At 35.1% G+C, this 12098-nt stretch overlaps 1 protein-coding gene across 5 annotated transcripts in view; it reads left to right on the forward strand.

Moving 5' to 3' along the window:
* The window catches only part of LOC108049678 (protein kinase shaggy), a 52620-nt gene that overhangs the window by 4857 nt on the left and 35665 nt on the right, over positions 1 to 12098 (forward strand). For 3 of the 5 annotated variants that reach the window (XM_017130933.1, XM_017130934.1, XM_017130931.1), the window contains one exon: positions 5891 to 6468. In XM_017130933.1, the coding sequence (XP_016986422.1) occupies positions 6384 to 6468 (85 nt within the window). In that variant the 5' untranslated portion in view covers positions 5891 to 6383. Of the gene's footprint in view, positions 1 to 5427; positions 5552 to 5890; positions 6469 to 7954; positions 8562 to 12098 lie in introns of those variants that run through there. The other 2 variants (XM_017130935.1, XM_017130936.2) reach the window with 2 other exon arrangements.

The raw sequence follows: 12098 nt of genomic DNA on the forward strand, positions 1-12098 counted from the left end.
ATATATAGAAATGACTAAGAAGTTATTGAGCTGACAGGTGTTGCAAAAGGGAATGGGTAGATCAGTAGATAGTCTAGGTATTAACTTATAATCAGTGAAAATTATGTATAAAATAGTAAGAGAGGAAAGATATACAAAATTTATGAAAAAAAAACGTGTGCAACAACATAGCTATTTTGTTCATCTTGGCCGTACCTATTTTTCTTCAAGTTTCCAAAAATAGCTTTAATATTAGTTTAATATTAATAAATTTTGTAAAGTTTTGACACCTTACAAGCATATTTTCTTGCGGTTCCTTTGTTTTTTTATATTATTTAATAATTTGATCCAATAAGCTTAACCCTCTTAATACAATTTCCCAGGGTGAGCTTATACTTTACCCAAACCGACATTAGCAGGGGTTTCTACAGTCAAAAAACCATAACTTAACTCGTTTTAAGGTGAATCAAAGATAGAAGAAAAGAAAGTAAAGAATATAATAAGAATCAACATGCAAATGCCAATTTATATGTTTAATTCGAAAATTACTTTGGTTGTGTGGGGCGCGTGTATCAATAAATAAAACCAACTATAAATACATGTGAAAAGCACGCGAAAATAGCCGGCAAACAGCAACAACCAATTAAAGAGAAAGGCTGAGAAAAATGCGTTGAACAGCATGAGAAATGATGACGCGTTTGCGACTTTTATGCGAAGGCGTTAGGACCCAATGGACACCGCCCCCTTTTGCTAAATAATAATCCCCATTGGCGAACATTTCGCTGCACACTGTGTCCAAAATACAAATTTGCTGACATAAGTACATACATAATTAAAAATGATGTATTTTCCTTAGTACAATTTTTTTTAAATGTATGACATTGAATTTGGATTTGGTAGCAGAGTGCAGTAGGTCTTCGAAAAAAGTGAAGAGGGAAAAGGAGATTTTGTACATACATATTTGGCTCCATTTTAAATTCAATTAAGGAAACTGAAGGTAACTGAACTGCCAATAGTTTTATTGGCTTCAGAAAATTGAATTCAACCAACAACAATGAAATGCATTTCATTTAAAAATAACAATACAATTTGTTTCTTTAATAAATAAAATTACATATTTAAATATTAGTAACTATAATTATTTTAGAGCAAAACATGATAATTTAGGCTGTTTCCATTTCATAGAAACAATGTTGTAAATTGTCGTTTAATGGTATCCTAATTAATAATTAAGTTAAGTATATTTTTTTGCTGTCTATATAATTAAAAGTATTTTAAAGGGGCTCTCTTCACCCGCTCACTGTGCCAATCCGTCCCCTCAACCTCTTCCGCCTGCTTTTTGGTGCTGCCAAAATGTTTGCCTTGACGCTTTTAACCTTGATGGATTTGCTTTTGGAGGCGATGGGCGATGGGTGGTGGGAAAGTGGGGGAAATGTTTGCTGCTAAAATGCTATAGCATACTTTCTGGAGTGCGGCCACAAACACACACACAAACATCACACCCCTCGGGTGTGCATTGATTTTCCTTATTTTTCCTTGATTCTGTTGTGTATTTAGTCATCTTTTTTGGGTTGCCAAGCAGCCGCAATGCTCACAATGGGGTCTCTTCTGCCCCCTGACCCCTTCGATCGATAATTTATATAGCCCCGCAAGCATCATTGAATAAAAGAAAAGGTTATCAATATGTGTCGACGATATTCCTTTGAAAATCAATGGTTAACAGCGTCTTGAATCAGGTTCCTTCGATTAGTTAGTCGATAATATTAAAATATGGATATTTCTAATCATGTTAATATTATTTTCAATCTGTTTATGTTCACATGATAAATAATTATAAATTTGATATACAAATACATTTGTTCAATAATAATATAACGTTCATTGTATGATCAGGCATTTTACATTTTAAGAAAACGGATAACTAGGTTAATTAACTATTTAAGTTGTGTTCTTATTTAAATTTATTAATTTAAATCCGTTTAATTGTTGTCTACGTGTTAAAGTTATCGTTTTCTTAAGAATTTAGTTGTCTTAAATTTATTTAACATAAAAATATTGGTTTAAAATATAATTACCAGAATCTGTCCAAACACGTTATTTGATTGGGTTAAGTGACCTTCGTCTCATTCCGAATTTTGTTGGTTTAGTTTTTAGCCATTTTTTCTGCACATTTTCCCTGATTTATTTTGTCAAATCTTGAATGAGCTAATTGAGTGACTGTAAATGTAGGAAAACACGAGGAAAGAGGGGTGGTCCACGGTGGAAAAGTGGGGAAGTGTGGGGTGGGGCATTGGAGAACCTTTTCGGCGCTGCGGCATTTGGTTTTGTGGGTCAAATGGCGGCAGTCGCATGACGACAGCCACGAAACCAACGAAACGTCCTCGTTGTCTCATCACAGTCATCGTCGGTGTGTCGCCACTAATTCTCTCTCTCTCTCTCTGTCTCTCTGTCCCGTTTTCCTCCCCTTTACCATATCTTTTTCCGGTCCTATCCTCCACTTTCTTGCAAGTCATTCTGGGTTGCCCTTTGACCCCTTTTCCCCACCCTTTCCGTCCCTTGTCGCCCTAAAATGTGTCTCTTTCTTTTTACACTTTTACCATATTTATGCCCTTTACGAGAGGGTACTTGCATTTTTAATGATAACCTTTTGGCCCTATAAAGTAAATATCGATCGACATCGTACTGGGGAGTACAATTAAAACAAGAAAGGAAGTAAACTTCGGCAGCTCTTACAAAAATTGAATATTCAAAATTTCGAATAAAAACAATAAATATAGGTAGATTTTTTGATACATTTTTCGATCGTTTCTATGGAAGTTATATGATAATAATTGTCAGATTTTAATAAAGGAAAGGCGTAGTTCTGAAATTGTTAATGACTATATTTAGGAGGATTTAATAAAGCTTTAAAACTGTCATTTTAAGATCGGATTAAATTAGGTAAAGTTATAGACTCTCGAAGATCAATTTTGGGTCAACATTGAACAAGACATTGGAAAATTAGAAATAACTAACCTGAAAATGGGTCAAAAATTTGATAAACGCTAAATTGAAAATTTTAAATGCAGATTTTCAGAGAATCGAATCACAAGTCTTTAGAGGTATGCCACTTTGGAATCGGATTAAATTTGGTAAAGTTATGGACTCTAGAAGTCCAATTTTGGGTCACTCTATTGCAACACATCGGGAAATTAGAAATAACTAACATGAAAATGGGTCAAAAATTTGATGAACGCTAAATTGAAAATTTTAAATGCAGATTTTCAGAGAATCGAATCACAAGTCTTTAGAGGTATGCCACTTTGGAATCGGATTTAATTTGGAAAAGTTATGGACTCTAGAAGTCCAATTTTGAGTCACTGTATTACAACACATCGGAAAATTAAAATAAATAACTAACATGAAAATGGGTCAAAAATTTGATAAACGCTAAATTGAAAATTTTAAATGCAGATTTTTAGAGAATCGAATCACAAGTCTTTAGAGGTATGCCACTTTGGAATCGGATAAAATTTGGTAAAGTTATGGACTCTAGAAGTCCAATTTTGGGTCACTCTATTGCAACACATCGGGAAATTAGAAATAACTAACATGAAAATGGGTCGAAAATTTGATGAACGCTAAATTGAAAATTTTAAATGCAGATTTTTAGAGAATCGAATCACAAGTCTTTAGAGGTATGCCACTTTGGAATCGGATTAAATTTGGTAAAGTTATAGACTCTCGAAGACCAATTTTGGGTCACTCTATTGCAACAAAAAAAAAAAATTAGAAATAACGAACATGAAAATGGGTCAAAAATTTGATCAACGTTAAATGGAAAATTTTTAATGCAGATTTTTAGAGAATCGAATCACAAGTCTTAAGAGGTATGCCACTTTGGAATCGGATTAAATTTGGTAAAGTTATAGACTGTCGAAGACCAATTTTGGGTGACTCTATTGCAACACATCGGAAAATTAGAAATAACGAACATGAAAATGGGTCCAAAATTTGATCAACGTTAAATTGAAAACTTTTAATGCAGATTTTTAGAGAATCGAATCACAAGTCTTTAGAGGTATGACACTTTGGAATAGGATGTCTGTAAGAAAAGCTATGGGCTTCAAAGTGCAGTTTTTGGACACTTTTTTGAATACAAATTCGTTTTGGATTCGTCTCTTAAGATGTATACAGATTTTACAAAGGTTTTATTTTTATAGGAAACAACCTTCTTATAAATTAAAAATTCAGCGTTATCAGAGTAGTAAAGCGTATATGAAAGTCGGGGCTCTCAACTACAGCGTTTCTCCTTGTTTGGTTCTTAATATATACTTGTCTTATATTTATTGCATGCAGTTTGGCAGCTTGCGTGGTGGAGAGTCATCATTTTGTGGCTCCCCGTTACTCCTGCCCCGCCCCCTTTTCGCTGCCCCTCCTTGGCGCCCTTGTTGTTGATCTATTTCAAATTAAATGGTGTCATTGTCAGGCGGTGGCAGGCAAAGGCAATGGCATTGCTCATTGTCTCCCACCCTTTTTTCTTTGCTGCAGGACACTTTATCAAAGGACTTCGGGGACGAGCAGGGCGGTCTGTGTCCTAATTGAATGGCTTCTGCCTGCCACAAGCTACAGTTTAGCTTCTACAAATGAAAACCTCCACGTAATGAAGTCATGAAGACACTATAAAATAAATTAACCTATTACCCCTTATTTGCAATTAATGAAATTAAAGTTGGTGAACTTAACTTTGTTAGTGGGATTTTAATAAAATTCTGATTAAATAGAAAATAATTTCACAATGATCTGATTTCTTTTTTAAAAAAACCAGTTGACAAATAGTTAAGTAACCAAAATTGGTTTAATTTTAAAGTATTCAACAAGGCAACACGGCGGTTTATTTGCTTCGTACGATTGCCACATAATTATTGCATACAAATGGAGGTAGTGCTGTCCCTGGCGAGTAGGATCAAAGGTGGGTGGTTTTGGGGGTAGGCGCCTTTTTCGGGGTCTGCTTTTCGGGGGGCTTCATTTCAAATAGGTCAATCAGTTCTCGGCCACGCCCTAACCTTCGCCCCTCTGACTAAAGCAACCGCATTTACCTACACATCTACTCACCTTTGTTGGTTTTTTAGTACATTTTTTCAACTGACCCGTGGTCTCGTTCCCTCTGGCAACTTTGATTAACATCTGCTTCTGAATTACGAGGCAAATTATTTTGTTGACACCGAGAGGAAAGAGAGCGGCTATAAGTCAACTTTTTACCACTTTTCCCCTTCAATTTACTTGCAATTTACACACAACTAACTGCCAATTTATTTTCTTTCTTTTTTTTAGATTGCAGGCCCTCGCCATCTCTTTCGCACATTTTTGAAGAGCTGCCAATAAGAAAAATAGAGGACTTCCAATTGGAATAGCTACATGTGTATAAACAAATAAAATAACAAATAAACTAAAAATAAAAAACTAAAGCTGTTGTGCAACTAAGAAAAAACAAACAAAAAAAAGAGCAAAAAACGCGACTTTGAAAAAAAGAAAATGCATGTGTGTGTGTGAATGAGTCAGTAAAAAACAACTACAGCAACACTCGATAAAAGTAACATAAAAAAGTGAAAGCACAAACACGTGACACATGATTTTAAACTAAAAGATTTAGATATAACATTAATTTACCTTTCTTTATGAAATACCCTTGCGTTTAAAATATTATTAAAATGTGAGGCCTTTTTAAATTGAAACTAAATTAATTTAAATACATATTTGCAAAGAAATGGAAATTAAAAAGGAAAATTTTGCAATTTTACCAAAAGAGATAGTACGTTTTTTAGTTCCACTAGATTTATTTTAAGCGCAAGTAGATTGAATTAATAATGAGTTAATTTGCAGTATTTTAAAGGAATTTGTGAAATAAATTATGATTTTTTAATAATTGCAGCCATTGAACAATTACAATTGTTGAGCCCTTGACGAATTTGTGTGTGCTAAAACAAAACCGGAAAGATACAAACTATAACCAAACAAAATAACTAAAATAAGGAAATTAGAAAGATCACTTGAAAAAATACTGAAAAATCACTGCTTGCATGCCAATGGCCTTGCAGTGCGGTAAAAAGCATCAGCAGCCGAAGAAGAAGCAGAAAGTTCAACAAAAACAACAACAAAAGCTGTAAAACGTTGTGGTTTTTTTTTGACATACTCGTTGTTGTGCCGTGTGAAATAAACAACACGAGCTACATTTCCCGCAAGAAACAATAATCAAAGCAAACAACAAATAATTAATTGACATAAATAATTAAGAACCAATCACGGACCAAAGCAACAGCAGTAGCGACAAATAAAAAGAAAGGGTTAAAGCCGAAGAAGAATTCGAGCAACTGAAGCAGAGCAGCAGGCAGCGCAGCAGCAGCAGAGCCAGCAGCAGCGTCACGATGAGCGGTCGTCCAAGAACTTCCTCCTTCGCCGAGGGCAACAAACAGTCGCCAAGTTTGGTGCTGGGCGGCGTCAAAACATGCAGTAAGTTATGACCATAATAAGACCATCATTTTTACAAATATAACCCACTAAAAAGTCGTCAAGAAAACTCTTTAACAGATGTCTATAAGCACATTGTATACATATGTATGCATTTATTAATCGGACTTTCAGACATTAAAATGCCCGAATCAGATAAGTTGTGCACGGCCAAAACATATTTCCATAACAAAGTATATCTGTATTGCTGAAGTTGGCAGATGACAATACGATTATTTTAAACTTCTTTCCTGTTAACAGTCCCTTAACAGAGCAAAACAAATATTATTACAGTTTATATAACATTTATTAGAAATCAGTAAATTTTTGTTTGATGCTGACGCCTGTTCATAAAACCATCCAGTATGATTAAAATTTAAAAAAACAAGCCTATTAGCAAGCAATTTATTTATCGAGTATTTACTGTAAAGGCGAATTAAACCTTAATTGAGTTGTGTTTTATTTTGTTGCTGTCGTATGAGTAAATTTATTTTATTACTCAGCTGTTTTTGGCATACGGCTGTTTTTAGCCCACGATACGCGAAAAATGCCATCGTATTATCAGTGCTTACCCCGCCCCATCTTACCACCTGTGCACACTGGATCAGCAGATCTGAATTTTGGACAAATATAGGTTGTTTTTATTTTTTCACAATACCAATATACCAACATTTCAAAGAATTTAATTGGATCGTTTTTTGTTTATTTATTTAGAACTATTAAATAAACAAAAAAATCGATCAGTTAGAAAGATGGCGATATAGCTGTTCAACATGTTTTTAAATCTTGCACTAAAGCTTCAACAGATATTATAATATGTATGTTTGTATATCTTTTAAAAAATTAAAAAATCTTGAATGATTGTGGCTTTGATCAATTTATTTCAAATGAATGCTTTAATTAATTGACTATAAACGTTTATCTCCGATTTTTCGCGGTTTCCTAAATAAACAGGTTACAAAATGTTAGATTTTAGGATTAAGAACTATGTTTTGGGCCCACTGTTCACCTTTTGTGTTTTTTTTTTTTGTTTATTCATTCTCTTAGAGCGTATTTTCGTGATTCTCTCGCTCTCTTCGCCAGTCAATCGATTACGCACACATATTCGCTTACTCACCACGCTCGCAGTCGTGTGTGTATGTATTTCACCTCGATTTTCGCCGCTGCTCTCTCTTTTTCTCTCTTGCTCTCTACCTTTTTCGCCGCATCTGGTGCTGCATACAATACAGCGCCCAACTTTTGCACTAGTGTGCGTGTCGTGTCTGCTGTTTTCTGTTTTATTCACATTTTTTTTTTTTTGCTTGGATTCCGAAGCGAAAAAGGCAAAATTTTAGTAGTACAAAATTCGTGGCGAGAAGAACGCTGAAAAAAACGCGCGCCACAAATTAAAGTTAAAGTTAAACACAAAAACGAATTGAATTTGAATTTGCCGCTCTGCCGCTGCCTGCGTCGCTGCCCCCCGCTGTGCTCTGCTGCGCCGCTCTGCTGCGAATTTAGTTTCAATCGAGATTCACTCGCTGCGAGTTCGCTTCGCATTTGCTGCATCGAGTTTGCACTAAATAAGGCAGGAAAAACGCTGAAAAAAGCACAAAAACGCAGAGAAAGAAGCTGAAATAAACCACCTCAAAACACCTGAGAAAAGGGCAGAAAATTAACGAAACTAAGCCCAGAAAGCAAAAACAAAATCCCAACGTCACTTTAATTTTGTTCTGTGTGTGCGTGTGTGTGTGTGTCAGTGCCTGTGTGTGTGTATAAGTAACTGCTGCGCTGCAGTCGACAGCGCAGCAACTTCGACGCCGACAGTGCGGCAGAAGTTTCGCCAAGAAAAAAGACGGGTGAAAATAACGGCAGTAAATAGCAGAAAAAAGAAGGTCAACAGTTGAAAACTTCAACCCAGAACAGACCACCCACCACCACCACCCACTCTTCTTCGGTGCTGACGGCGACCGCGGCAGCGACAGCGGCGTTGACGTTGACGTCGCCGCTGCCCAGCGTTTTCCGCTTTTCCCGTTCTTCGCTTCTCTTCAATTCAACAGCGCTTTTCCGCTCGCCAACCTCATCGAGCATGTTGATCAACCGCGGTTCCCTACTCGAAGGTAAAATAGCCGCTAAAACGATTACAATGATCAAGCAACACGTAAAATAAACAACAAAATTACTAGAAAAATAAGGAAATCAAGGAAAAACCATCCAAGAAAGTTTGAGTTACTAACTAATCAATAATAATTGTTCTGTCGCAAACATCACTTTCCAGTTTTTGGATTGCAGTTAAATTGTTTATCATCACAACCGAGAAAATATATAAAACTAAAGGAAACTATCAAAACAACCCGGACTTTTAGGTTTTTTTAATTTAACAATTTGGCAGTCAAAATAAAAATCTTGTGTGGGCCCTTTACAGAAGAATATTTTAAAAATAAAAATTTTAAATTGACTCAGCTAATATCGTGTTCCATTTTTGTAAAACATTTAGAAAGCCAAATATGGTGACGATTGCGTTAAGTAATATTGAAAACATGGATTTCTTATGATCCCTCTATAGATAAATAATATACAAAATTGTTATTAATTTTACTTTCAATGAAAATTGCTTTAAAACAATTTTGTTTAAAATTAATATTATTTCTTGTTAAAAATTGCAAAATGTTTTTCGTTGAATGTAATCCATCATATACCTAATATCAGTATAAACAATTCTATACCCTTCACAAGTTAACAACCTATAAATAAGGCGCCAAATCAATTGCATGTTGTTTAAGAAAAATTTACAAATTTTTTGTTTATTAGAATAGTTTTTTTATTAGCTGCAAGGGGAAATTTCGGGTCCTCAAATTTGCAATCCTTTCTTGTTTCTCATATATGTATCTTATACGCGTTATATCTTCTTCTTCTACCTGTAGCTCTAGCAGTGCATTTGGGAATCTAAATATACAGAATATAGTACAAAATATAAATAATATTTGTGAATAATTTAACAGAGAAATTGAGCATAATATTATTTTCACGCCCGGCGTAAAATATGCTGCAAACGTAATTAAAACATGCGAGAATAGCAAAGGATAGGATGACAAATGATTTAGTGCTGAAAAAACATATTTGGGAATGTAAAAACTATTAAAAGATAAAAAGTTACGAATTAATAGTTGGACAACCCATTTTTTTGGTAAACAAATTTAAAATATATATGCACCCAAAAGATGGCTCAAAATGCAATTCTATTAATTCTATAAAGTGTCAAGCAATGTCAACTTTTAAAATTAAATTCTTGATTTTTGTGATTGTGGTTCACTTTTGTTTTATTTTTTAAATATTTTCAAGGAATGAAGACAGTGGTTATTGTTGAGGTTTTTTCTAATCAAGAAGCTTTGCCCTGCTTTCCTCACCCACATGCATTCACTTTCCAACTACGTTTATGCAGAATGAAGAATGCGAACTACAACACTAATTACTAAAAAAGAACGTTTTAGATATGTTACTTCGAGATCGGATTCAGATATGTCACGTTATGGTTTCTAGCAATGCAGTTTTTGGGTCACCACTGCATTTTTTGTCGCATAAACGAATTAAATTGATAAATTACTCGTTCTTCTTCTTCGCCGATCTTCTGATTTTGATTCGGATCGTGCGTTTACTGCGCTGCCGCACTCGCCGTTCTCCTTGGCAGCGCTGCGTCATCGACGTCAATCCGGAGTAAACAAGATAATGACCCACATTGGGTGGGGGTGGGCGGCAGGTGTGGGGGTAGGGGGTAGTATACCCCTGCATACCAAGCACAAATGCAGCGATCTTCGATGTTTTTGCAGTTGCTTTTTGTTTGCGTCTCTGTTTCTGTTTTGATTTCTTATAAATATTTATGCAATTCCGTACGATCTGATATTTTGCCGCTGCCCTTTTGCTGTTTTGTTGCTTAAATTTATAATTTTCGTTTTTAGCTTAATTTTCGAAATTACCGCTTCTTTCATTTTTTCTTTGTTTTTTGATTATGCTTGTCTTGCGATCGGCGACCCCCAAATGCGTTTTTCGGTTTTTATATTGCGTGCACTTGGCATTGGTCCAAATCTACAATTTATAATTTATTAATGTTGTTTGTAATTGAAGAAAAAGAAATTAAGCAAACGTGTATAATACGATACGAAATTCCTTTCGAGCGACAGAAATAAGATCAAGCAAGGGCACAGACCTCTAGAATTTTAATACCGCCGACGCAGAATAATAAAACATGTGCAAACGATAAACGAGGCAACCTATGGGATATTTCGGTATTCAGTTAAGTTGTATGGTTCTTATATGCAAATTGTTTAGTTATTATTACAAATTTTATTTTGTTCACCTAAAAATAAATTATAATATTTAAATAAATAAAACACCTCAGTATATATTAACCATATATCCGTTTATAGTGTTCAACTACATATGTATACATACAGATGTACCTGAATTATAGTTTTTGTGAGAAGTTAACAGATGAAAACTTTACTTTCTGCCTTTAATGTCAAAATTCTGTTCCAAATCTTTTGTAAAAATATTACGTTACTCCAACTTCATCGCCTTTTAACCCATTAGCTTAAAGCGAAGAGAGATTTACAATATAGTCAAAATCAGTGCGCAATAGTGAATTGGCTTTGAGTTAAAGACAAGTCGCTCGAATCAGTAAACATATCGGCCAACAAGAAGGCGGCAAAACCAAGCACTACCCGCGATGTAAAACTCAAGGGTACCGCCCTCGAGGGCCCAAAACTGCCGGCGGATAAACATCTGGACCGCCAGTTTGTCCAGTCAGTAAACAGTTAGTGTCCCCCAGTTGGTTTGTAGCTAAATTCATCCCAAAGCTAATTAAGGGAATAAAAACCATGACACCACTTATGATATCTCTAATAACCGTTATTTTCTTTCTCCTTTCTTTTCAGGTAAGTTTACTATCATTTTGCTTAGTTATAAACGGGTAAACGGGTAAGCGAAACTCTGGCATTCATTGTATATTTCGTAATAACATCTAAGAATCACAATCTTCAATATGTTATAAAATGTTCAGTTGATGTAAGTTATAATGACAACTTAGTGTGACCGAAGCTACATAAATTGTAGTGCATGGCGTCAAAAGCATATATATTTTGTAGGTGCCTTTTCCATAAATTATACTATTCAATTTATGAAAAGTATTGAGTATAAGTTCTAAAAATACAAAATAAAAATGAGAAAACTAAGATAGTTCTTAAAAGTTTAGAAATAACAAATTGTTTTGGTTGAATTTTACCAAAACGTTTTGGAAATGGAAAATGAAGAATTTAAGGTACGAATTACTAAATTTTTTTTTTTAGAATTGTCCCCAATTTTTGGCTGCCATTAGGCCATTAAGGGCTTGGGTCTTGGTCCTTGCATACTTTTGGGCGGCCCCAGTTAATTGAACGGTACTTTTGTACTACTTGGATGCAATTTTTGGGTGCTTTTGGCCTTTACGGTGCTTGCAAGACCTCGTCAGCCCACCCCACGCGCCCCACTTCCCTCCACTTACTGTGTTTTTCATTCTTTTACCTCATGGGTTTTGTTGAATCACCGGCACGCGCGCTCTTTCCTCTGCCTCTTTCTATAGCTCTTTCTCGGTTACCTAATTTTTGCATAAGCCGCCGACACAT

The sequence above is a fragment of the Drosophila rhopaloa genome, unplaced genomic scaffold (assembly GCF_018152115.1).
Source record: "Drosophila rhopaloa isolate 14029-0021.01 unplaced genomic scaffold, ASM1815211v1 contig_3, whole genome shotgun sequence".
NCBI classification, from domain to species: Eukaryota; Metazoa; Arthropoda; class Insecta; order Diptera; family Drosophilidae; genus Drosophila; species Drosophila rhopaloa.